Here is a 27,564-nt window from a genome sequence, read left to right as displayed (position 1 = left end):
GGTCATGTGCTACATGCGTGTTTTGGGGATACTTTCGAAGCCCCTTTGAACCGCACAGAGGGTTAAGACAAGGTGATGGACTTTCCTGTCTGCTGTTTAACATTGTACTTGAGGGTGTGATCCGGAGGGCGGGCACGAGAGGTACGTTTTCCACAAGATCTGTTAAGCTTCTGGGCTTCGCAGATGACTTTGCGATGGTCGAGAAAACTTACGCCCTACCGAAAGCCGAAGCCAGACTTATCGGACTGCGAAATAATGCGTGAAAACTTAATACATGCGAGCAAGAGGCTCCGAGGAGAACAACATCAGCCTCCCCACTCAAGTCTTTGTAGACGTCGATGAGTTTAAGGTGACCGACGAGTTCGTGTATTTGTGGTCGCTGGTGACCCTCGACAATAACACCAGCAAAGAGATCCAGAGACGCATCCAGGCTGGAAATCGTGCCTACTTTTCACTTCGGAAGATACTTCGATCGAGTCGAGTGTGACGACGCACGAAGTTGACGGTGTTCAAAACCTTGATAAGACCTGAATCGAGATAGCAATGCTTCTCGCGGTTGACCTTAACACTCTTGAAGTTTTTGAACGGGAGGTGCTGCGGACTATCTACGGTGATTGACGACGGAGAATGGCGACGGCGTATGGACCATAAGCTGCACGCACTGCTTGGAGAGAAGCACACACCTGCCGAAAGTCAATAGATTGCGATGGGCCAGTCACGTCGTAAGGATGCCGGTCGACAACCCTGTGAAATCACTTCTCTTCAGTCACCCTGCCGGCACCAGAAACAAAGAGGCGCAGCGTGCTCGATGGCTCGACCAGATCGAAATAGACTTGCGAGTAATGAGACGCCCGGGGAACTGGCGAAACACTTTTGGAAAATGTGGTTGTTCAGAAAATATAAAATTATAAATGATTGCTTAGATACTGTGTCATTCGTTTACAGTAATAGGTATAACGTTTGGTAGGTGTACTTTTCGAGTTCTGAATGTCTGAATGAATATTTTGTCAAATTTAAACCTCGATAGGTAGGTACCTTTAAAAGATGTACACTCAACCCCCGTCAACGACTTGTCTGGCGCAAGAAAACATAAACTGTGTATTTGTTTTGAAAGTTTGCTCGGAAAAAATGGAGGAAAATTGGACTGTGTAATGATTATTTTTATAATTTTCTTATGCATATGATTCATTAGTCTTAGATTATGGGCCCTCTAACAGGAGTAGACTTGACTCGACCATATATGAAAATCGCTTAGGTAGCTTCTCGTCAAACTTGAAGGTAAAGTCATTTGTTGAAACATCATTCCGAGCTAATCGCGCTTCAAATACTGTCACTTTTTCACTAAATTCAAAATCTTTAAACAAAATAGGAAAATATTCTAAAGATACTGATAGAGAAACCCTTTAAAAGTGTTACCGAAAAAGAAGAAAGAAACTTAGGTTATCTACGCACACGGACAGCAAATGGCATCCGTATTATTGAATGTTACGGAAAATTTTATTTTCTTTGAAGGCAATTAAGTTTCTTTTAGTGTTTCATTATTCCTGCCAAGTGACACTGGTTCTAAGTTTTAACGATTCATGAAATAGTCACAGGTTTCACTTCAGCTAAAATTCTTACATTTTGAAAAATCAACAGACTGTATTTTAAACTAACTTTTAAAGATGTTAAAAAGCAAAACAAAGCTTAGGTGCTCTACATTCCGATTTTGAACTCGACTTTCTGTTTATACACAGACTTCGGAGCCAACTGTTCCCAAGGAACAATTATTGTTGCGTAAACATTTACTCAACCACTTTTATTAGGCTCGAGTTGAACAACAACCGAGATGGAAAATAGAAAACTTCTGTTCAATGGTTGTTCAGTTAAATTTGGAGAAATTATCCGACACACAGTAGTTTAGGAACGACGAAGAGGGTTTTAAACAACAACAGCAGAACATTTCATCCAACACTTGTTAAACCAGCGTTGAACAGATGCGCCGGAAAACATTTATTAGGCTACTGTTCTGTATGTGTTCGACCAGTTGAATAAAATAGTCATCGAACATCTGTTAAACCGTTGCCCGACTTTTGAAATGCTCTTGTTAAACGCATGTTCAATAATAATGTTTGCAAACGTTATTTCGCCCATTAGTACATACTTATGCAGCTAATGCTGAATAGTAGCGTGGAAAAAAGTTTAATCGACATTAATTCAGCTCTTTTAGCACAAACAAAATGCAAAAAAAATCGATTTTTTTCATTAAAATTATTATTATTAGCTTTATTAGTTTTTTGCTTGTCGAAACGTTATGGGTAAATTTTTAATTTATATAAGAAGGAAATACCACCCTCTTAAAATCATCCTCTTTTGTTCAGTTTCTGTTGAGATACGAACTTGCGATCGATTGCTTGGCGGTCATCGATGAATGCATCTGAGCTAATCTGTAATATGACGTGTTCTGTGTCTAAAGTGAATATGCTTCTAAACACTCTGGTCTATTAAATGTTGAACAGGCATTGCATAGCTGCTGGAATATTAGCTTTTTGCACACGCCTCTGAACAAAGCGTACCGGCTAATTTGACATAATCAGGCATGCCAGATCTATAGTCAGCAAATTTTGGTTTTAGTTGCGTGTGCGGATGTAAGCAACTGTCAAGCCGTGCGCCGACATTGGTATTTTCTCTCTTCAATGATGTTTACGAAAATTTTTAATGCTCATCGACTTTATTTTTAACGTTTCTGTCTAGGTTTCTGTGGATATATTGCTCCATATATACTTTTTATAAGTATTATATTATTCATTTTTATTGTTTTATTTTCTAAAAAAAGCAGCTTGAAAACAAGCAACATATTCACGACTACGAAGGTGCTGATATTTGCTTGGTTTTTGCATGAGAAAAAGAAGAAAGGAAATATTTTTGCTTTTGTCATCGTACACATTTTGACAATTGCATACGAGAGTTCGCCTAGGTGCAAACAGTCTTTAAAATCTCTTTCAACTTCGTAGTCGCGAATAACAGTTACTCAGTAATTAACGATGTAGTGTTGTGTATCAGTTAATATTGGAAAAGATTTAGAAAAAAAATTGAATCTATTCTTTTGAAGTTAATCGAATCACCGATTTAATCGATTAGCCTGGATCGATTTTTCTTATGTTGTTGTAACCTACCATATACTTCTCATATTTCGACAATAAATAATGATATTCTTGTAAATTCTGAAAATTGCACATAAATTTGCTGTTGCTGTTCAGTTTAAATTTTCTGGCATCCCTGACCATTGCGGCATTGCTATGCCGCTGTCAAGTGTCAACATCTGTCCAGTCTCAGTTTTCATTGTTTTTCCGCGGTTTCAGCCTCCAATGTAATTCCGTTTTTTGTCTTTATTTACCAAGTTTTATTGAGTTACTTCGCAAAATAAACTAAGTTTTCGTGAAGCAAAGTAATTGTGAATATGAAGTCAGATCAACCTATTCGCTAATTATCTTTCATCTACAGGAAATTTCTTCTGTGTGATACAAAGCCAGTGAGTGATAACTGTGGTTCCGCCGCAATGAATTGACGGAAAATTTCTTTTCTGACACCCTAATATAGCCGAAAATTGCGTCTTCTAAACCAGAATCTAACAGAGGTAACATTCCCTGTATAATCAAAAAAAAGAACATTTCAACATTTAATGAGGCAGAAGAGGAAGATGCATTCCTATCTGACAGAACAACGGTCAGTGGATACCTCCGATACAGCAGTGCCACCTAAGAAAAGGTTGAAAAGGGCAGCTACATCAATTCAAGAATTTGATATCAACCGTTTGCTAGAAAACAAAGGTTTGTACCCCATTATGTCCGAATAATGCTACATTTCTATTTTTAGGTACTTTAATGATGTTAGTAACCATTGAAAAAACGTCTGCGGTTAACGTTGATACTAATTTGGTCTGCAAACCCATAGAAGAATTTGAAACAGAGCAACCAATTGCTACTTCTTATATGCTACCTGGTTCCAATACTGCAATTATACATCGAAGCGAAGATCTTGCATATGACCCACTATTTGACCGCGATGGACAGGTGAGTAACTATATCGTCGGTTCCGTGCAACACTGGTACAACCCAAAAATACGACGATATGAAGACTGATGCATATAGAACGTTCCACTTTATATTATAATCACTGTATGTTTCACCAATCTGGCGGAGGGGATTCGGGAATCAATTAAAGCTGTTATAACGGGATCCAGGTAATGGAGATTCCATACAACTGATTTTTTTATAACAGTATAAATTGGTTCCCGAATCCACTCCGCCAAACTAGTAAAATATACAGTGACTAAACTTTAGATCCCTTCTTCTCATAGTGCATTTTCAAACTCGCAGATAAATTTAACGTTTATTATGAATTGCTTTCAAGGAACCGGCACGGTAATTCTTTTTAGGAGTGAGATGCGGTGAAAATCGTTTTAAATCTGTCCACGTGGTATGTGGATGGCCCCTAAGATTTACGTAGTTTTCTTTCTATACTTTTTTTTTTGGCTCACAGTCTATATTTTTTCTGGAAAGACGAAATTACTGTCTACATTTTTTGCGGCAACCGTTGCAGCTCTGATTTTTTTTTCTTTATTTAAGAAAATTCTGACCTTTTTTTCTCATTTCATTATGATCAGACAACCATCAATTTTTTAGCAAACCTTTTGTAGTTTTGATAAATAAAAAAAGATTTAAAAAAAAAACAGACTTTAAAAAAAAATTTATATATCAGCTGGAAGAGTGCAACTTTCTGAGCAAAACGTGATTTTTAAAAAATGTTCATCATTTTCCTTTGATTTTTAAATTAGGGATAAAAATCTGCTCGAAATGCCTTAAATGACAGTTCTCTCATATACCGTACATGGGCGAAACGTCATCTAAGACCATTCGAGATTTTTTTTATTCTTCATTTAAAAATCGAAGGAAAACGATAAACGTTTTTTGAAAATCACGTTCTGCTCAGGAAACGCGGCTTTTTCAAATGATATTTAAAAACCGGTATAGCCTTAGGACCCAATAAACCTATTAATTTGATCATGAAAATCAGTATATTTTAAAATAAATAGCTCACAACTATTTTTTTCTTTATAAATCCAAAATGTGGTTTTTATTTTAGGCAAAAATGTCTGTTTATCAAAAATAATGTGTTATGTGTTAAATGTTTTGCGAGGGTTGATAGCAAATAGTGAAACCCAAACGTATTTGTAATAAACTTCTGATCTAACTCCTAAATCTAATCTAACTTTAGAGAGAGTATGAAAGGGTAAGAGAGTAAGCAAGAGAAAGAGAGAGTAGGAAAGAGAGAGAGAGAGTAAAAAAGAGAGAGTAAGAAAGAGAGAGAGAGTAAGAAGGAGTGAGAGAGAGTAAGAAAGAAAGAGAGAGAGGAGGAAAGAAAGAGAGAGAGAGAGAAAGAAAGAAAGAAAGAGAGAGAGAGATAGCTGACGATTTTATACAATAATTACACTGGTCAACACAGGTGTGGTCTTAAAGTTCAAACTAGAAAAAAAAGAAAGATTATGAATTTTTAGCCATTGCTGTGAATTTTGGTGCCCCCAGCTACCAACATTTTTTCAGAGATTTACATGAGTTTTCTAATAAACGTAACATTGAAGCGACGGACCCGGTGAGTTATTACTATACGAACACTCACGTAAATAAACCCGTTTTGGTGATGGCTAGGAGCACCAAAATTGACAGGAATGGTTACAAAGCTTTAATTTTTCTAGAGCATCTATTTCGAGCTTTAAAGCAACATTTTTTCGCTTTTGTCGACCAGTGTATCATGCTGTTTAACTCAAAAAATGTGTATAACTTTCTCAACATATCTTTTGACTTTTTAGAAAAATTTTATGATGGAAAAGATAAGTAATGTGGCAAATACGGTCAATGGGTAAAATACATGCTACGAAATTGTCAAGAGTATCAATTGGAGCTTCAACGTCAAATTGATGGAACCTTTTCTAAAAGTCAGTCAAGAGGAATTCCATGAAACGTTGTGAAGCCGCTGCGCTGCTCGACAGTTCACCGGAGATCAAAGAAAACATCACTTCTGTTGCAAGTAATCAGTTTTCTATATATTCATGTATTTTATACCTTTTTTACCTGTTGATCTGTTTTTAGTTGCTGAATGTATGACCACTGATAATACGGGAAGAAAGAACGGAACAGCACAAGAAAACAGCGACACAGAAGAGGAGAGCGATCGTGTTGAATATTGAGTATCGTAGTTCTAAGTTATCTTCAGTTATTTTTTTATTCGATACCAAGCTATCTGTAATTCGTTAATCTAGATGTAATTAAAGACTAGAACCTGGGCAAAAAAGGTTCAACACCATGTATTCCTGTTGAATGTAAGAAATGAAATGTTTATGTTTTAATAAACGACTCTTTCGGGACTTTTTTCATTGCACATTGTATATTTTTTCCTAACATTAGTTTACATTTAGCTAACTAAATGTTCGCTTAAATTATTATTACCATTAGAGCAACCTTTGGTTTACTAATAAACAAGATCATTACCCAACAGTCACGTGAGTTGAGTACCAGCTTATTAATCTTTTGTTTTACCGAAATCCGTCTATTAATAGCTTAATAAGCTATAAAATTACAAAACTCTTTGCAAGCAATTTAAAAAAAACTTTTACTTATTACAGTGTACTGTAATAAACCAACCATCCGACGCTTTTAGAAGGATGTTTCACAAAACTAGTGATCTAACGTTCGCGTCTAGAAGAACTGAAGAATTGCATGTAGAAAGATTTCAAACTCATGTATGCAGCACTTGAACAACACTTGCAGAATAACAGTTGCCGGGTTGCCGTTTGATACGTTCAAATAGTTTTTATTAAGCGATAACGCCACTGATGAATGGAGCCCTTTAAAGCGCCGTTACGCAGCACATAGATGTTAGTGTTGCTGGTAATCTTTTGCAAACGCTTAAACAACTTCTGTTAAGCTAGAGTTCCATTGTTGGATAAGTACATAAACAAAGAATACTGGCAACGTTTGTACAACAAATAATTCAACGTGTTGTTTATTCAGCACCGGTTGCTTCTACACTGCTTTTGTTCGACATATGCTCTCATAACGGCTTCCAAATTGTTCCTTGGGTTTAGTGTACAGGACAATTGCGAGGCTAGCGCTACGATCCTACTAAAACTAAAAGTCTCTCCAGAGCCGAGACTCGAATCTACGACGACTGGCTTGTTAGGCCAGCATCGTACTTCGAGACCAACTAGGAGATTTTAAGAATGTTAAAAAATCAATGAATCCGGATTCTACAGGCGGGATTTCTTTCAACGGCAACCAAAACAAAAACCTCAGTTATTTCAAATTTTTGAAACTTCTATACAGTGTTTTGTTTTATTATTATTTTACTCAATAATACACATGCTTTGCTTACCTTCTGTTCTGCTTGCTTTTTTGCTTCCATTAGGCTAAATAATTAAGTGGTAATTTAATCCTAAACACACCGCGTCATTTTAGTAATTTTATTTTAATCAACATTTTGCGTTCGCATTTTTATCGTTAATGTTTGTTTTGCTTCTCCATTGTTTTAAGTTAAAGGTATAATAACATAGAAAAAAAAACTAACTCAAACACGTTCACCGCCTGCGGCCCAAATCCTTTGGATTCGGAACACGCAGTAACGGAAAACACTAATCACAACTGAAGTATGGTATCATATCTTATAATCATACACGAAGATTTCTTTATCTGCTGTCCTGCTGATTGCGTTCCTCTTATCAAGCATTGAGATGCTAGCAAATGTTTGTTCCGGTTAACTTCTACTAACCACTGGTGAGTCTTTCCGAAACCATCGCCACTTTAGTAAAATCCCTGATTGATAGTCAAAACTCTATCCTGCTTGCGTCTTCTCGTTATTTTAGAGTCCATACGACGATTTCTTGATGTTTTTGTTTAAATGTGTACCTATTTAAAATCATGTTCAACCAAAACTGTTGTCCCAAATCAGCTCTGATTATTGTGTGAAAGTTTTGTAGCTCCTTTGTAATTGATGTGTGTGTGTATATTTATGTGTCGATTGAATTACCGTTTCCTAAAATTGATCACCAGTATATATCTGATTCTGAGTGGTTTTGCCTAGCTAACCAGTCCGGAAATGAAATAATAATACAAATAAAAAAGATTCATTAAAATGGGTGAAAAGATGCGAGCCGTTTTCTTTTATTTGTTTTTTTGGTAATGTTGAAAGACACTGACATCTACTGACTAAACGTAGATAATCGAAAAAACTTCAAGCAAGTACGGATTAATTGCAATGTTTTACTTAACTGTTGCTTTATATTAGCCATTGGATTAAATTATACATTTATCGATTTCAATGTAATTTTGTTTGCTTCTCTAATGATACTAAATTTGTTTTGCTTTTCTTTAGCTGGTTTACGCTATCTGTCGCTATGATGTGTGACATTTTTGCCGCTCGCATCACTCGCTTCGGATGAGATAATCGTACAAATAAGAATGAATAAGCGCTTCGTGGTGCACTTTTGACCTGCACAAAAGTAATGACTTCATCCATTTGCAATTTCTGTGTTACTATTCACTTGTTTTCTTCATAGTAAGTATGGGTTCCGTGTAACGGTATTTAGGAGTACTGCAGATTATGAAGATGGGAGGACCGACTTACTCGATATCGTGGAATCTCAAGATGGCGCGCCCGGGGATTTCCGAACTAGCCAGCTTGAGTACCACTTCGGCGGCCTGATCCGAGGGAAATACTGTGTGCGGTGGCGGTTCGATCTGTGGATGCGAAGGTATAATTATTATGGTTTCATTTTATTGCGGTATGCGTAGTACTAACCTCATTGGCAGCCACCAGCTTGACCAGCTCATGCAACTGCTCGATGGTTCCAGTTGGGACGACCACGATTGAGACCCCACGGTCTTCTGCTCGTTTGGCGAATTTTGCCATCAGTTTCTCAGCGATCTCGTCGCTAATAAACACGGTTCCACCCTTCTTGAGGCACTGCATGGACCGGTGCAAGCTGCGTGATGTCGTACCAAAATCGATCACAATATCCACCAGACCGTCGCAGGCATCGTGGGTGCGCTCGATCAGCTGCTTCTCGTACAGATCCTCGTTCCACTGAACCATGTTTACTCTGGGGGAACACGAAAAGAAAAAGTTATCACATGAAGTACAGGTATAGTAATAGATCAAACTCGCTGAATATCCAGCATTTTAGGAGAGTAAACATTATAAATTTTCCCCTAAAAAGTCGAAGTTCCGCACTTGATTTTTGTAACGAACTAATTGAATTAAATTGATCTCGTTTACTTAACTTCGACAGACTAAGTTGTAATGAGCATATCTGAAAATCCTACTACTGAAAATAGTATGTCAAAATCAGTAAATTGTCCAGTTTCATCATTTGGTGTGGAATTGCTCCACCCAAAAGTTTTTGAAAGAACTCTGGTCATCAAAGTGTGGATTTTATTTTTATAAAAATCAACCAAAAAGAAGGATCGGAATAGATAAACAATTTAGAAGTAAAAAATAGAATACCTCAGATTCACAGATTTTTTTTTAGATAACGTATCTACTATATAGTTGTAGTAGCAAAGGCTATTTTCCGTGAGAAGAATAACGACGGCCGCATGGATGCGAAATAAGTAGGTGACAAAAAAGATTAGCGATAAAAATATGCACACATTTTGAGAAAGTCTGCGTAAATATAAGGAGACTATAACAAAAATCTACAAAAACTATGAAAAAACTGCAAATATCTGCGAATCAATAAAAATCGGCACACGGACTCTAAAAATTTGCGTCTTGCAGATAAATCTCCACATCTGGTATCGTTGGATGCCTTAACGTTCAAACATCAAAGTAATAAAAAATAATCAGGTTTGAAGATATCGATACCAAAAAAAAAACAATTTGGATAGATAAAGACTTCAACGTTAGGCTACGGTTAAAAGACACTGTTTTAAAGCAGGGCCCCATATTGTCGAAGCATGAAAATGAAACTGAAAAATTCACACAACAATTTCGTTTCGAACAGTTTCATTTCGGTTACGGTTAAAACAGAAAATTTATAACATTAAGTTTTGGCCTTAAAATGACCACTATCAAATTCCGTCAACGTTTTGGGACGGCTTTCTACGTTTTTTTTCAACTCAATTTAGTCTTTTTCTACACAATTCCATAAAAATTTGGAACCTATCCCCAGCACAAAAAACCTGACTGTACATTATAGCATGCATAGAGTGTTCAAGCCGTAGTTTAAACGACGATGAACACGTGGGAGGTAAAATCCTTGTAGTGACATTCATTAAGTATGGCACGCAACTTTTGATCAACATTATTCCTCCGCCTCGTAATTACTCATGGTTGGTGGCGGTAAAAATCTCCTGCAGAAAAGTACCTACTTCATAAAAAGGTTGTGAATAGAAAAAATAAAAAAATAAAAAAAAATAAAAAATGCTAAGATGTCGTCACACAACTCAACACCTCCCCCTTTTCCTCCTACGTCACGTATCGTCCCGATTCACTGAACTCTTTCTCCCCTCTATGACGTATTGTATAAATGCCTCCTATGTACGTCGGCGCTCGAAGTCATTTTCAATTCAAAAGCGTCAGACGATGGTGACTATGTTAAGTTTCGCTTTCAATTGAAAATCATCTTTTTCTATTTAGAGCCCCTTTTCCAAAGGGAGTTTCCAGGGAGAATAAAGCCAAAGGGGCCATTTAAACTAAACTGACCGATAATACATGCAGGCTGACGAAGCTGCTAACTACCCTAGGAGCATAATTCTAGTCCCAACCAACGTTGCAAAGCGAGCGAGAAGTTCTTTCTCTTCCTTTCTGCTTGAGAACGAGACATATGCTACGGTTTCGAGATACCCTTCTTCTTCATGTACCCACCTGAATAGCTGCTCTTGCTGCACCCGCACGCAAAAACTCTTCCGTCTTGCTACTCAGCGACTGTGAAAGAGTACACGAGTTCCTGCTTGCGAGTAGGAGTACTCGATTTAAATTACTCAACTAGGTGGAGTGCTAGAAAAACATGCTCGAAAAAGAAAATGCTTTTTTCCTCTGCCCGGTTTTGATTCGTGTACCGACAGCCGAGCGTGGGAGAAGAATCTTTAACCTTCATTGTACCCTTGTGTGGAAATCCACACAAATGAATTTTGTTTCGATTTTTTTTCGAAAACTTCTCGATCGATTTTGACGAAATTTCTTGACAATTCCTAAACCATCAATCTTACACAAAATATATATTTTCCAAGAGAAAAATATTTTTGGTTGATGAGATATTTAAAAACTTACGTTGTTTACCCTGGTGTGTGGATTTCCACACATACAACATTCGAATTTATTTTGGACAAGAAATAACTTAATTTTGCCCCAAAGATATTTTTTTCATTAAGTGCTTTCATACCTGAAGCTATAGGTACCAATAATTCCTGTTTCTAAAATCGAAAAAGTTGTGTATGTGTGCGGAAGTATGTGTATGTGTGTTTATTTTCATTCTTACGACCAATATATCTCGATTTTCTCAGCACCGGCTGAACCGATTCGATTGTTCTTAGTCGCGTTTGAAAGAGCTTAAAGTCTAGTTAGTTGATGGTAAATATCGTTTTGATCCGAAAGTTCATTTAAAAATGACGTAACAAAATGTGATCAGTTTATATGGGAACTGATAAACTAATTGATTTTTTTCCAGCGATTTGACTGAATTTAGGAATGTATATAGGTGCATTCTTGTAATTCGCAACATGAATATATAAATCAAATGGCTACGTGGGACATGTGTAAAAGTATGTGTTTATTTGTTTCATCCCAGTGTGAGAATTTTCACACATATGGGTTACGAATACGCTAATGCAAAAAGTACCTATTTAGTGTTTGCACAGCTTGGTTGAGCAGTGTTCAACATTTACACAGTTTTATGTCTACTGCAAGACAAGTGTACTCGCACTTTTAGGTATATTGAAATAAATTTAGAATGGATCTCCCGAGATGGTCTAACAAGCCAGTCGTCGTGGGTTCGGCTCGGCTCTCGGCTCAGGATAAACTGTTAGTGTTAGTAGGATCGTAGCGCTAGCTCCGCAACTGTCCTTTACACTAAACAGTTGACTGCGAAGTCTGTGTATAATAAACAAAACGTCGAGTTCCGAATCGGAATGTAGCACCAAGGCTTTGCTTACTTTGCTTAGCATGGATTTCAGAATATTCTTACGAACATTCCTAGCACCGAATTGCTTCATTTGGTCAAACCGATGTTAGGATTTTTTTTGTTCAATTGCTATCATAGCATGTTTAATTGGTCATATCATGTAAAAACGTTTTGTTTCGTAACTTTTGCATGAACCATCGGATCAAACAGATGAGATAATGTATTTTTTAAGATTGTTTTTGTACACTACGCATAATATCATTCAATTAGTTACCTCCAAGATACTGCAATGTACTAGGCGTTTCCACAAGTTTTTTTTATTTCAACATATCTTTCGAAATTATTATTTAATTTTAAGTATATTTTTGAATAAAAATCTACCCTCCAAATCCCAACAAACGCATCTAGCACCAAAAGGACTCAAATCAGTCAAACCTCTGGAAAAAAAACCGGTTGGTTTATCAGTTCCTATATAAGCTGACCACATTTTATTACGTCATTTCTGAATGAACCTTCGGATCAAAACGATATTTACCCTTAAATAACTAGACTTTAAGCTCTTTCAAACGCGACTAAGAACAATCGAATTGGTTCAGCCGATGCTGAGAAAATCGAGATATATTGGTCGTAAGAATGAAAATAAACACACATACACATACTTCCGCACACATACACACCCTATCCGATTTTCGAAATAGGATTGTTTGGTACCTATAGCTTCAGATATGTGAGCACTAATTGAAAAAAATATCTTTGGGGCAAAATTAAGTTGTTTCTTGTCCAAAATAAATTGAAAAGTTATATGTGTGGAAAACCACACACCAGGGTAAACAACGTAAGTTTTTTTTAGGATTCAATGAAGGTTAAGATATCGCATACTTGAACGTGTAGGGTATCGGACTACTTTAGTAAGATTTCTACAGCAGTCTGATGCAAAACCCCTGCCAGAGTAGGCGTTCGTGTGTGCATATGATCTCGGGAACGAATGCAGCAACGGAGACAGCGAGAAAGAATGAGAAGTAGCTTGAATGGTGAATTCTCCAGTGTGTGATATCAGTAGCAACGAGAACCTTACATGAGGTGTTGCATTCTGTTTATGAGTGAGGCTAACAACACTAATCCCAACTAACTAAATGGCTTTTCACTAGTAATCAGCTAACATCTTCTGGATGACGTTATTCCATATTTAGTGATTTTCGGTGATAAAACCTTTTGAAAACCTTATTTATACAATCTATTTCGTATTGTTACGATGTTGCATAGATAAAAATGGGACAAGCTCCTATCTCACACCTCCACCAGTCATATGATCACAATGGACTGCCAGCTGAAACATGGACACAGCTGAGTGAAAAAATGCGACGCGATCATAGGCGCGTTAACTATATCTCGGTGGTAGAGAAAATGGTTCGCCAACCCGAGCGGCCGTTCACCAAGATGGTGCGGCTCGAAACAGTGTCTACTCTCCACTTTAACGATGGCTGATCGACGTCCTGGTGTTCGGTTTTGGAAAGTACCCGTTTTTCCCGACTTATTAGGAGTCGCAAGTTCGACGTTGTACTACTGCAGGAAATATGCTGGAAGGGAGTATCGGTACATACATTCAGAGAACTCCATCTACCAGACCAGCGGCAACACGGACGAGCTGGGCACAGATTTCATTGCGTGATTGAGTGATGCCCAATCGACAACAAAATGTGCAAGTTGAGGCCGATTTTCCAACGTTAGCATCATTAACGTGCACAGCCCTCACCTAGGAAGTAACAATGACGACTAGGAAGCTTTAAGGAGAGAACTCAAAATTGTTATCGGAGATCTCAACGCTCACGTTGGCCAGGAGAAGCATTTAAGACCGCTTTTTAAAAAGTTCAGCGCATACCGGCTCACGAACTAAAACGGCCTTTGACTTATTGACTTCGCCGCATCCAAGAACATGGCCATAAGTAGTACCTACTTCCAGCATACCCTTCTATATCGACACACCTGGAGATCACCACAACAGACCGATACTCTTGGTTGTCAACACAATCTGCTACCGTCGCCCGCCACGGTATTATCTGGAGCGACTTAAACTCCCCGAAGTCGATACTGGATACCAGCAAAGCCTTGAGGCAGCGTTGCCGGATGAGATAAAGCTTGCCGAAGCCCCTTTGAAGGATTCCTGGAGTACTGTGAAAGCAGCCTTTAACAACGCGACGGAGGATGCTGTTAGATTCGTCGAGAGAAATTGACGTCACCACTGGTTCAACGAGGAGGGCCAAACAAATCTTGACGAGAAGATTGCATCGCGGCCATTGCTGCAGCAAAGGACCCGTTTTAATGTAAGTCGATACAAACAGAAACGAAGATAGCAGACCTATCTTTTCCGGAACAAAAAGCGCCGCCTGTAGTGTGACGAAATGGAGCAGGTATATCGTTCTCAAGAAACACGTAGATTCTACAAGAAAGTACATGCAGGCTTTGTGCCGCGAGCTGAAATGTGTCAGGATAAAGATGGAGGAATCTTTACGGATGAACGTGAGATGATCGACAGTTGGAAGCAGCACTACGATGAATACCTGAATGGCGCAGAGGCAGAGGACCAAGACGGTAGGAGGAACGACTTTGTCAGCACAATGGATGAGGCAGACATACCGCTCCCATGATAAGTGAAGTTGAGAATGCTATCAAGCAGCTAAAGAACAACAAATCAGCTGGAAAAATGGCATCGCAGCGGAGTAATATGCCCAATATACAAGAAGGGTTGGAATGTAAAAACTACCGAGCGTCAACGATTTTCAACAAAGCCTACCAAGTGCTCTCCCAGATCATTTTTCGTCGTCTCCTGTCACTAGCACGAAGGTTTCTGGGAATTCATCGAGCCGGTTTTGTGGATGAGTAGTCCACAACGGCCGTTCATGACACTATCGACCGTGTGGACGAAAATGGCCTCCTTGCAAAATTAACAAGATTGATTAAGGTCATCCATCGATGGTGTACAATACTATGTGAAGATTTCTGGTGAAGGATCAAGCCTGTTTGAAACACGCAAGAGACTTCGATAAGGCGATGCTCTTTCCTGCCTCCTGTCCAACATTGCGCTTGAAGGTGTTACGAATAAATCCAGCCAACTTATCTGCTTCGCTAACAACGTGGACCTTGTCGGGAGGCAATAGCCGCTTTCGAACGACGTGTGCTTAGGACCATTTTCGGTGGAGTATGTGAGGATGACATATGGAGACGAAGAATGAACCGCGAGCTGATGCAACTTTCCCGCGAGTCCAGTGTCCAGAAAGTTGTTAAAGTTGGAAGGGTACAATGAGCGGGATATGTTGTGAGAACGCTGGACAACAATTCCGCAAAATGGTGTTCGTCTCGAATCCGGCCGGTACCAGCGGTAGAGGCGCGCAACGAACTAGATGGTTGGACCAAGACGAGCAAGATCTAAGAAACGTAGAACGCTCAAGAGACTGAAGACAGGCTGCCGTGGACCGAGTGGGTTGGCGTAACATTGTGACGCAGGCGAAATTTTGAGGGGTGTTTCACCAGGAAAGTTAAGTTAGATGAAAAGAAAAAAGCCTTTCAATTACAATTTGCTTCGCTCAAAAATATAACAAACTTTTTGCAAGGCGGATAAAAATACAAATTGAAAATCGTTAGTAGCTTGCATTCTGGGCATATTTTACAGAGTGAGTGGCTTTTGAACCAAGTAATCGTCATTTGCGGAAAGCGTTGACTTGGTTTAAAGAAACCATCGGCTTAAGAGTACTGAGAATTAAGAAAAAGCCTACATAATTTCTGCTTCAAGTAAAACAATGTGCGTGATTGGTTTCGTCATTTTAAAGACGATAATTTCGATGATGACGACTATCTGCGTGAAGAAAGCCTAAAACCATTAGAAGACGCTGAAATTCTGGATAAAGATCCATGCCCAACGTAGGAACAGCTTGCTTTGGTATTTGAAGTTACCAGCCAAACCATTTCCAAGTGATTGCATGCAGTGTGTGTGATTCAAAAACAATGAACTTGGGTTTCTCATGATTTAAAGCCAAGAAACGTTGAGCGTCGCTTTCTTCATCGTTCATTCATTCTTCATTCAATGTGACGGGTGATAAAAAATGGATTCATTACAGCAACCCAACCCAACCCAGGGACTCTCAAACACTTACTTTGTCAGTGTATCATACCATAGTGAACAAGGTGAATCATGAAGCAATTTAATTAACAATATCGCACGCTTAGCCTTGGGGCTAATAGCGGTCTCGATCAACTAAGATTAGTTGAGAGAATTCGTTATCGATATTGTTCTTGGCACATTTTGTATGTGTAGGATAAGTACAACGATACACCGTGCCCCAGTGCTGAGTCGAGAAAATTTCCAGCTCGAAAAGATCCTCGACTCGATCGAGAATCGAACCCGATATCACAACCGTGTGGGAGAGCTAGCCGACCGACATCGCTAACCACAGGGCCACGGGGACCACAACCAAATTTTAATTTTAATTTAATTGCTTAATACTATTCCTAACATTTCAAAATGGGCACTCTCAAGGAAAAAAGTTCTTCTAACAAAAACTTTTTAATGAATCATATTGGGGGCCGTTCCTAAACCACGTGGTCATAGAGAGGGGGACGGGGGGGGGGGGGGGGGGGGGGGTTGTCAAAGGACCACGAAAGACCACGCACGGGGGTGGGAGGGGGTTAACGAAATGACCACGTGGTCTTTTTTCCTGACTCATAACTTATTGTTGCCACCAAGTCAAGAATGAAGCTTTAGCATTTTAGAAATATAGAACGTACTGAAAATTTAAAATAAAAATGTAAAAAAAATTAAGTGAATTTTTGGCACTTGACATATGAAAAGACCACGTGGTTGATGTCGCAAGGAAGGGGGGGGGGGGCGGTTTGCCAGAAGACCACGAAAGACCACGGAGGTACGGGGGTATGAAAAGTGATCAGAATATGACCACGTGGTTTAGGAACGGCCCCTTATCTGTTTCATTTAGAACAAAACGCCCTGAATTCGTCGCAGAAATTGTCGCGTTTTATTTTAAAAGAAACAGATAGGGTATCGAACGTCGTTTTATTTTAAAAGAAACAGATAGGGTATCCAAGGTCAGTGGTTTTCTTCGGCAGCTTTTCTGCAGCAATCTAATGGAGAAACCTTCCGAAGAAAACCACTGACGAAGACGTTCGATACCCTAATACCTACGTGAAACCCATCGTTATATCAAGCACCGACAAAGTGGAGCGGTGAAGTCTCAGAAGTAAGTTATTCTGATCATGATACAAAACAGGCCTTCACATTCCAACAAAAAGCAAATATTTCGCACAAGAAGTATTCCTACATGAAATTTGAATGTTATAGAAGCATTTTACTGGAAAATACACTGTATTTTATTTCATTATCACTGCTTGAAAACAAAACATGATAGCAATCGTAAGGGTAAATTGTGCTCGGAAATAGGTCATTTTAAAAACTTTTTACTGATAGCATTGCTTGAAAAATCTCAATGAAACATTCTCAACATCATCAAGAGAAGTTGTTCGATGATACTGGTGAATATAAATAACTTTTCGTTTAACAGTTTAATAGTTTCATCATAGCCTTTATGCGACTTCATCGCATTTATTATTTCATTAAAAGATAAACCTAGTAATAAATGGAAAACTGGAAAACATCTACTCACTTTTCACACTTCTTCGCCATCACGAAGCCCTCGTCCCGCAAACTCGCCACCGTGATCTGTATCTTGTCCTTGGTGCCCGGCGCGTAGAAGTGCTGCGCGGCGATCCGAATCGCCCACAGTGCCAACCCGCCGGTACCCACAATCAGAATCTTCACCTTCTCGTTCGGTCGCTGCGACAGCAGATTATCGACGATTTTGTGTGCCGAAATGATAGCGCTCTGGGCTAGCAGAGCACCGGTAGGCAGCGTAGCCGCCACACTGAGCGGGAGTGACTCGTGAATAGGAACCAGATACATCAAGTCGGGAACCACCATCAGCTCCGAGTAGCCGGCCGGTACACCCTCGAAAGGATAAATGATCACCCGTTGGCCCACCTTGAAGCCACAGTCTTCTTTCAGTTCACTACCCAGCGATTCAATGACTCCAGCTACTTCGAAGCCCGGGAACAGAGCTCCGTCCCGAACGCCGTGATGTGCTGCCGGGTTTGGCTGGATGGTAACCGAAGTTTGATGTGCTGTGATGGCCGTATTGTCCGGACCTTCCTCGCTAATACTGGAAAAATTGCCACTCTGCAACTGTTTTGCCAGTATGTGCAACGATGTGGTAATGTCACCCGTATCCGACAGCTGACTACTGATGGACGAGATAGATGTGGACTGATTCTTACGATAGCATGCTCCGGCGTAGACCAGCAGAATACGTGCCCCGTAGGGTGGCGTGTCCGGCACTGGGACCACCAGATTGAACACGCAGTCTTTGATCTTCTGTGCGGGTGTTTCGATCGAAACCTGGCGAATCAGTTTACTCATGGCGGCTTCTCTTAGGCGCGTCGCTGTGTCCAACGAGATTGAACGTCTGCAAGTTGAAAAATCGGAGAAAAAAATTACTCAATTGAAGCAGATTGTTCTATTTTCCTAACTAAACTCTACGGATGATTGCTCTGGTTCGATCAGACGGTGTGGACTATAATGATTGAATAATACTTCTATGTTGCCTGTAACAGCAACCGTATAGTTTAACCTTTCCGGACCTTGAAGATCGACCGTTTGTTGCCAACTAATCGGATGGTTTGAGTGTTGTAACATGTGAGTGCTGGTCAGATATACGAGTGTAAGTCAGTAGTATTGAGCGTGATGGTTGTGATGGTGAGAACTGGTTGCGCAGAAATTTATCGTCCGTACAGCGTTATGAGCTGCAGGGAACCGGTAATATTTTCATATGTTGCTCCCCGGTATCATATGTTCAAGCGTGACGTTATGATGGCTGTGTTCATCACCATGATTTTGTTTTGCTTTATGTGGTTGTAATCCTACATTTTTCCTATTTATAAATTAATTTGTTAATTAAAATAATTGTTTCAGCCCTCAAGAAAAATTGATGACAATATTACAAGAAATCCGCATTTAGAAAAACAATTCCGCGAATATCCTCGGGTAAGAATGATATAATGAGTGAAGTAATCTACGGACCATCAAGCACTGCTCTGGCAATATAATTAATTCTCGGTATCCTGTTGGTTGACTTGGTGATAAGATAGCAAAACCCCCAGCTGCCGGTTTGTCAATGCGTAAGCTCCGATTATTATCACGAAATCATTGAACCATTAATGAAAGTCGATATTCGATAGCTTCCTCTATTATCGCTGTTATTGAACAGCAGCGGAAGCCTTGCTTTTTTCGGGCTACCAAAAATAACCCTGTGTGAAACATCAGCTGAAGATCAAAATAAAGTTTGCGCTTTGGAATATATAGAAGAACCACAGACAAATCTAACTTCGCGTAAGAATGATACAACTTACTGGCTGATTTTTTGAGTTGAAGAAACCAACTGTTGTAGACATTGATTAATGAGAAAATCATTGAACAAAAAATTACAATTTCATAGCCTGAGCTTAATTTTAAATCTCTCTTGAATCATTTATTTTTATACACCAATTTGGTTTATGACCAAGACAAACGATTTTAAGCAACCTTTTACAAAATGTTCGAAAATGAAAAGTCAATGGAAACTCAATGCATTCTACATATATTATATTCTATATCATATGCATAAACGATTAAAGATGAAGAACCTCCCAATCAGTCACATGACTGTCTGAGGTTTACTAGAATTACACTAATTGCATTTTACCTAGGGGAAGAAATAATAATTTGTAAATTAATCTTAAAATAATTAAAACTTTCTCTAAGATACACAATATTTTGCAGGGTTTGAAAAATTTAGACATCTCAAAGAGTCTTGAACCTGATGGAACACCTCGTGCATTTACGAAGAGCCTTCCTTGCAAAGGAACCTACATGTCTTTTATTTTGGTAGTTCAAAATGTCCCTTGAAAAATAAAAAAAGGTTTTTTTCATGTCTATTTTTAGATCTGAACTAAAATCTGACATACGTAATTATCACTATTATCTCCTGAATTCCCAATCTTCTCGAAGCAATGGTCAACGAAAAAATATTTCTTTGAGAAAATTCGAATAACAGACAAACTAAACTTTTTTTTAAAGGCCGCTCAACTTCCACCGATCTACTTGAATTTGTAGATTGCTCATTAAATGCCCCTGTTGAAGTTCTTTACACAGACTTTAGTAAGACATTTGACCAATCGGTCACATTTTTCGATAGGCAAAAAGGAACAACTGAACAAAGTTTCTGCAAAACCTGAAATATTCGATCAGCATTGATTTAAGATGTGGCGTGGACTGCCTCAGGCGCAAGATTAACAACGAAACCTGTTTCTACTCAATCTCGCACCGGGAGCTTCTCTAAATCAGATGAACAATCAAATCAAGTCAGGCCAGGCGAATAATTGTGACACATGTCTCAGCACTCGTTCGAATTTCCTAGAAAAAGTTCTTTCAGTTTCTTTTGTTTGATGCTCTATTTTAGCTTAACTTTTATTCAATTTGGTTGATTTAAAAACTAATTTTTCACTACTATGAAATGGACAACAGTAGAATTTTGATAGATTACAGAAGTTACACATTTGCTGAAGTGTCTTTTTTTTCCACTTTGTTTTCAATTATTGCTATTATCTTGTCTTACTTACTTATTCTATAGGTCATAGTTACACCAGCATTAGACCAGTTCGACCTGCACTTTTCTCACAGTTTACCGTAATTACGTTAAAATCCATGTCCAAGTGCGGAATTCTTTTTGCCATACTTTGTTTCTTTTAAGTCATCAATTAGTGCGGCTTAAGCTGTTCGACAGGTCGGATTTTGACTTCGCAGTCTGTGGTTTTTGTCAGAGAAGCGCTAATTTACACATCAATCCTTTTTGAGATTACTATTTTGAATTTGAAATTTGTTTATGACTTTTTAAAACCCCATCATGAAAAAGAGGGAGATTTTTCTCTTGCTGACACTTCAAGCGTTTGCAGCGAAAATTTGTTTAATATTCTGGCTGAGTAACAAGCCGGCGAAATGGAAATTATTGGTATTAAATCAAATCAAAATCCAATTGTTTTTGAAAAGGAGAAAGTTCCACCCATCGTGGTTCAATATTTTCAAAAATTAACTTTTTTTCTGCGTTTAATTATTAATTATTCAATCTTCGTTCAAACATAAGTGATGGTTCTCCAAATTCGAACAAATTTTCCACAACAGAAAAAGTGCGAGTACAGGCAGTCATAGGTTCGTAGCACCCAAATGTAGTACGATGGAAGTTTCTTTGCAGCAATCCTACAGAGCGAAAAGTTCGCTGTGAAACCCGAAAGTTTACAGCCAGCGATCTTGGGGAGTCGATTTCGTTGTTAATTATCTTATCTAGCAGAACGATGTTATTTAAAAATAAAATGAACAACACAGGTCCTGAATTGCTGCCCTGAGGAACACCGGAAACGTTGGTGAACTGGGACTAAAAACTAGAATCAACCTGCACACGGAGAGTTCTCTCGCACAATTAAGAACTAAGCCATTCCGTTAATTTTCGAGAAGCGCCAAGCCATTTCAAGTTTTAGCAAAAGTGTCTTGTGGTCAATTCGATCAAATGCTGTTTTAGAATCAGTGTATATAACATCAATATACGCCTTTTGCTCCATGTGAGAGATGCAGAATGACGTAAATTCCAGCAGATCAAACGGATCGACCAGGCATAAAACCATGTTGATCGGAAGAAATATAGCACTTTGTCCATGCAAGAATAGAGTTACTTACAACAACAATCCCAAGTAACTTCAATGTATCTGGTATACCATCTGGACCAGGGCAGCACGACCGCTTCATTTTTTTACTGGCGGCCTTTAAGGATATGCACTGTTTTTATCCGTGTGTAACGTTTTTTGTACGTGGGTAAAAAATTGTGAAAAGCTGGGTATAACTAGTTTGGAGTGTATAATTCACATGTGCAGAATTTCATAACAATCCGTACAGTGGTTATTGAGATGTCATTGAAACAAGAAGAAAATCGCCAGAGAATTAAGCGCGTTGTCAGGGAAAATCTGACTGCGACCATGAGATGGATCGGAAGACAACTGGGAATCACCCATACAACTGTGACTCGGGTGGTAAAATCGTTTTACGGAGTCCTAGACAACCGAGCAAGGAGTGGAAGAAAATCGAAGTCAGCTGACCCTGTGTAGGCCGGTAAAGTGTTGGTGATTTCAAGCGTAATCCGAACCTTTTGATTCGCGACGTGGCTCTGAAGGCAAAGGGTTTTGCCTAGTTCGTTCTGCAAACTATGAAACGAGTTAGGCTTCAAATATTCAAGGTCCGGAAGGCACCGAACCGACGTGATCAACAAAACAAGGCGGCCAAATTCCGCGCAAGGAAGCTGTATCGAGAGTGGTTAACTTAACCGATGGCGATGGTTATGGATGACGAAACCTATGGTATATCAAAGCAGACGCAAAGCAGATACCGGGGCTGGAATTCTACGTTGTTAAATAACGGTTTGATGTTACAGAAGACATAAGGAAGTGCATAAATTCGCCAAAAAAACTTGTTCTGGCAGGCCATATGCCAATGCGATATGATGAGTTAACCGTACATCACAACGGGTACTATCAACAGGCCAACTTTATGTATCAGGAAAGGCCAATTGTAATTTGTACTTGGCATGAGAAACGAAACCATTCACTTTAAGCCAGTGTATCTCGTGATAACTTTAGCTTCGGCTATTTTAATGAAGAGTTTGTTGACGAAGGAGCAGTTGATGGAAATCTAATGCACTTCGCGCGCAACGTTCGTCTTTATACCTAAAAAACAACGCGCAGCACAGCCTAACCTTATTTTACTTTCTTTCATAATACCGGGTACGAGGCCCCGCCCCGTCCACTTGTCGCGTTTGTCCTCTCCGTTGGTATTTAAGACAACCGGACGAGCTTATTTCATCACATCATCATTTTTTCGACCACTGAAATTCGCGCAATTCGGGTATATATTTAAAAATTGGTCCCAGTTCACGTTTATTCTTCGTGTTTCTCGTGATTACGTTACTATCACGTGGATGGTAAACGTAGAAGAAAACGCACAGCCAGTCCTAAGGCTGCTAACGGCACGGCCAATACCCGTAAATTATGCGGGTTGGTACAGGAATACCTATCGTTCTGGCGACTGCAATGTACCTTGCTGCATAAGTGCTAGAGTTGGCAGGGAACACTGCTAGAAATAACAGAACGATTTTTGCGAGAAACTGAACGATTACTCGTTCTATCCGGTGTTACTAATTGCCCAAAGAAATGCTCATCCGAATGTCCAAGCTGTTCTGCCTTCGAAGAAACCAGGGAAAAGGCATTATTAGATCGATTTCCAGTTTTGTAGAAAATAAGCCCAACTGTCCCGTTAGGATGATCACTTGCTTTTAATTGAAGCAGTTAATGAGTTTTTCACATCTCAGTACTATACAGTACACGTGAGTTCACTATCATTAGCAAAAATCATCTTGAATTAGCCACATTTAAAAAAGCCAATTAAAAGCATCGTCAATATCTACCTATAAGGCACAATAAAAAATATGCAGACTGCGATCAATTTTTGAATAAGTTTATCAACTTCTCGTGCGTACGTGTCTGGTTGCAAATTTATAAATCACCAAACAAAAGCTTAGGCTTGAGCTTCAACGACCGCACCTGTTGTAGTTGCTCCTCCGTGATAAATCTCAGCTAGAGAAGTTGCACAAAAAACTACATATAGATGGCTATTTGGCATTAATTTAAAATCTTCTGGCTACAACAATTCAGTAGCTTTCGATTTGTAAAGATCGATTACGACGTCGGCCATGCCTTTACGGTCGTTAAAAGAGGAAAGAAGGAAGTGTTACGACCGTTATTCCGAGTCCGAGACCGAGATTACCGAGTAGCATCCCTTACGACTATAACGGAAAGAAGGTACTTTTTATCACCGTGCCCAGTGACGATTTTTTATACTTTAACCTTCCCTCTAGACGCGTAATCTTATAGACTCCACTGCTTTTCTTTACCGAGCCTCGTTGAGTTACCCTGTAAAATATCGGCAAATTATAACTGCCAGGAGAGGTATTGGGAGAGAGCCATAGAATAAACCCATGCGTAAAGGTCCCTCTGGCACTAACCGGTCTGATTCTACTAAGATTCGAACTCATGACCATCCGCTTACCAAAGCAGACTCTGTAACCTTGAGGCTACAAGTTCCCTTTTTTATAAATTGCCAACCAAAGAGCGCATTAATGATACAAAAGCGTTTATCCGTGATGTTTGTTCACAAATTGGGCTGCTAAAGAGTTACTTGATTAGAACAAATAATGTAATTAAAATCTTTCAACAAAGCATCCGTTGATACCAACCCAACAAACAATTGTGTTATAAAACAGCTTATTAAGCTGTAGTTCAGCCGAAATCCGTTTGACAGCGATTTAAAAGCTATAAATCAACAAAATTGTTTGCCGGAAAGCGTACTTCGTCAGTTATGCGGCCGTGTTTTAGAAACAACTTCCTATTTTTTATTTTTTCAAGTTCAGTCAATAGTCAACTGTTGTAACTACGTGAAGTTTTTGTAAAATTTAATTTCGCGACATCTAATTTAAAATAATTTTTCAGTGTTTGTTCTACGGTGTATATTTTTTACTGTTCGAAACTTTGCCAAGGATATCATACCAAATAAACAGCTTTAATTTTTTCTCTTGTTTTTGAAAAATTTAAACTTTTTTTTTCCTTTTTCCATGATTAGACAACAATCTTTGTTCAGCTTATCTTATGCAGTAATTAATTTTTTTCAGTTAATTGCAGCGCCTACGATTTCTAGTCCTGTTCAAGCACGCTGAGCCAACTTATATACTGCTGCTGAAATGCGATCTAGTAGGTTGTTCCTATAAACGCCATGTTACAGACAAAGAGCAAATCAAATTTGAACAAATTTACCCTTATTGTTGTTGCAAAACCCAAATTCAGTAATGATTGTATCTCATTAAAAGTCAATGAGAATGAGTTCTTCATTTTCTAACAATGAATGAAGTGCACATTGCTATTATTACTCAAATTTTTATCAAACACAATATTAAATTGAACTTCGTGAATTCAGGGTTTCGGCGATAAAATTGCAATTATAAGCTATCACCGAATCAAACAAAGTGCTCTTCCTCTTCCTCTTGAGATTGTAACTTTTACAAATGAGGTTTAAACTGAACTAGGGATTTCATTTACTCTCGCAGCATGTTTATCACTCCAATGTACACGCGAGCACAAAAAGTGAAATAATTAGTTTAGGCCAAAATTTGTCAATTATTTCCAGGGAATGATCTTGGTGCCATAGAAAATTCGATTAAACTACCAATTTAAAACTGTTCTTATTTTGCGAAATTGGTTCTTCCATTTTTTTACAAACTTGATAGGAACAAGGTATCCTTCATTTCCGAAAAAGCTCCCGCTTATTCTTCTTCTGTTACATTTGTCTAAATTTGAAATGAAGACAACAAAAAAAGCTGAGCAAACTGTGTTCCAAAGCGGTGCTAAACAAAATCCATATTGTTTTTGCTCGTAAAAGACTTATCTGGGATTAAATTATGGCAATATAAAACTTCTTTACATATAGTGGAGTTAAAAATTTTCGCAGCCTAAAAATGTTCTGTATTTTCAGTATTTTTTTTTTTCAACCTTCGTTTACATATTTCAAGCAGTTATATATGTTTTACATCCAGTCAGAAATAATTTTATTTTTCAATTGGTTGTAACAATATTTTCGAGGAGTAGGAGGCTTGCGCTTCGTGTCCAGGAAGTTGGTAAATTGGGAATAGCTTTTTAACGACGGTAATGCAATTAAAATCAATTTGCGGAAAGTTTTGGTTTGCTCCTCTAAAATGTATTCCCATTTGGGACACATTCAGCCTAACTTTTAGCTGTGAGAGAAGCTTTTGCAAATATATTTCATAAATTTCATATTACGAAAGGGTACGAACAATAAGAACCGTTCTGGACTGACATCAGGATTGAAAACGTTGGTTAAAACCAGTTTGCTGATTAATTGTGGCAAGATCAGCAAATTTTATGAATAATTTTAATACAAGTGCTAAAGTATTATCCCAACCATAAAGGTGAAAACCTACACGTTCACCCGGTAGCATCAGGAAATCTGCGATGTGCTTTAGTACTACTTTGCCTGAGCCACGTGTCGTCTAGCTTCTCTACGGTGAACGTGCCTCGATTCGTAACATTGAATTCTTATCACAAACGGCACTACTTTACTGAAAACTGTCAAACCGCAAGTGTCCCTCGATTATGGTCACGTACGCCGTGCGGTCTATTTTTAGCTTCCGGGCAACTAATTTATACTTCACTATCTGTAAAAGCCGGTTTATGTTGAGCCAGCATAGTTTGTAAATACTAATCGTCAAACATAGAATAAAGATTAGTCGGTGTTTATCAGCTGGCACAGCATTTTCCCACGACAACAACCATCAATTGGGTCCGTCACAGTTTGCAAATTTGGGTCATCGAACAGCTAATGATGCCACACTGCACTGTGGGGTCAGGCCGCGGTGTCATTCGCGTAATCCATTTCTACGCGCAAAACAAGTAGAACGAAAATAGCCGCGCACAAGCTTGCGCGGGGAAATCACTATCAACTAACAAACGGAATGTGTGAGCGGCGAAATGTGTGTCTGCGGAAAGCGTAAAGTATAAATAACTTTTCAAGAATATCGGTGATCAACCTTTTTGAAGGCTTCAGCCGCTTGTAACTGTGTATTACCGAATGTCCGAAGGCTTATCCACCTACAAAAATTGTTCACATAATAAATTACTTTATTCAAGGTTTTTTACTCTTCACAGTCATCGCCGCAAATTGAAGCAAAACCAAAAACAGATGCCATACCATTGTTTCCAATATAAAGCTAAATGAGAATTGATAATTTTTAATGCAAATGTGCATTATCATTCAAGGAAAAAAACAGATGTGTATCAGATGTGTAACAGATGTGATTGACAACCTTGTAGGGAAATAAACCTATATCTTATTGCTATCGGTTTTTACCTTGAAATAATTTGAAGCCGATAAGCTTGAGCATGTAGTTATTTTTTTATCACTCGAGTCTCGAGTGACATCGATTTCACAAAACATTGAACATAAACAAGCTCCATCGAGAGACGGAAAACAAACGCATTGATTTGAGTCCGCAGTCGTTCCAATCACACGATCACGATCACATCAAACTCAACCCCAACAATAGACGATCGCAAACGACACAAAACCGGTTCCGCTACCAGCTGTTATGAGCTTAAATCGTCAAATCAGCAAACGAATTACCGCCTCCTGCTGAAGTGAGCACCTCATT

At 38.7% G+C, this 27,564-nt stretch overlaps 2 protein-coding genes across 9 annotated transcripts in view; one reads left to right on the top strand and one right to left on the bottom strand.

Moving 5' to 3' along the window:
* The first annotated feature begins 3,298 nt into the window (after nt 1–3,298).
* Nucleotides 3,299–6,417, top strand: LOC129729683 (uncharacterized). Of its 5 annotated transcripts, XR_008728725.1 has the most exons (6): nt 3,313–3,427; nt 3,484–3,511; nt 3,580–3,616; nt 3,856–4,052; nt 5,849–6,066; nt 6,129–6,417. XR_008728725.1 is itself a non-coding variant. In XM_055688434.1 (4 exons), exons 1-3 carry the CDS (start codon nt 3,662–3,664, stop codon nt 5,900–5,902), a joined length of 399 nt encoding a protein of 132 aa, XP_055544409.1. In that variant the 5' UTR covers nt 3,660–3,661; the 3' UTR covers nt 5,903–6,066; nt 6,129–6,417. The 5 variants fall into 5 exon arrangements, 1 of the variants encoding a protein (XP_055544409.1); XR_008728723.1 differs by having other exon boundaries at nt 3,299–3,427; nt 3,484–3,616; XR_008728726.1 differs by lacking the exons at nt 3,313–3,427; nt 3,484–3,511 and having other exon boundaries at nt 3,610–3,747.
* A 914-nt stretch (nt 6,418–7,331) lies between these two features.
* Nucleotides 7,332–27,564, bottom strand: part of LOC129732816 (uncharacterized) — a 57,475-nt gene continuing 37,242 nt past the window's right edge. For 3 of the 4 annotated variants that reach the window (XM_055694092.1, XM_055694093.1, XM_055694091.1), the window contains exons 2-4: nt 17,824–18,678; nt 8,833–9,133; nt 7,332–8,771 (exon numbers count right to left, since the gene is read on the bottom strand). In XM_055694092.1, coding sequence (XP_055550067.1) covers nt 8,655–8,771; nt 8,833–9,133; nt 17,824–18,678 — 1,273 coding nt within the window. In that variant the 3' untranslated portion in view covers nt 7,332–8,654. Of the gene's footprint in view, nt 8,772–8,832; nt 9,134–17,823; nt 18,679–18,747; nt 18,903–27,564 lie in introns of those variants that run through there. The other variant, XM_055694090.1, reaches the window with a different exon arrangement.

Source organism: Wyeomyia smithii, chromosome 3 (assembly GCF_029784165.1).
Source record: "Wyeomyia smithii strain HCP4-BCI-WySm-NY-G18 chromosome 3, ASM2978416v1, whole genome shotgun sequence".
Classification (NCBI taxonomy): Eukaryota; Metazoa; Arthropoda; class Insecta; order Diptera; family Culicidae; genus Wyeomyia; species Wyeomyia smithii.
The sequence above is the reverse complement of the archived record's forward strand: the minus strand, read 5'-3'. Positions and strand labels throughout refer to the sequence as shown.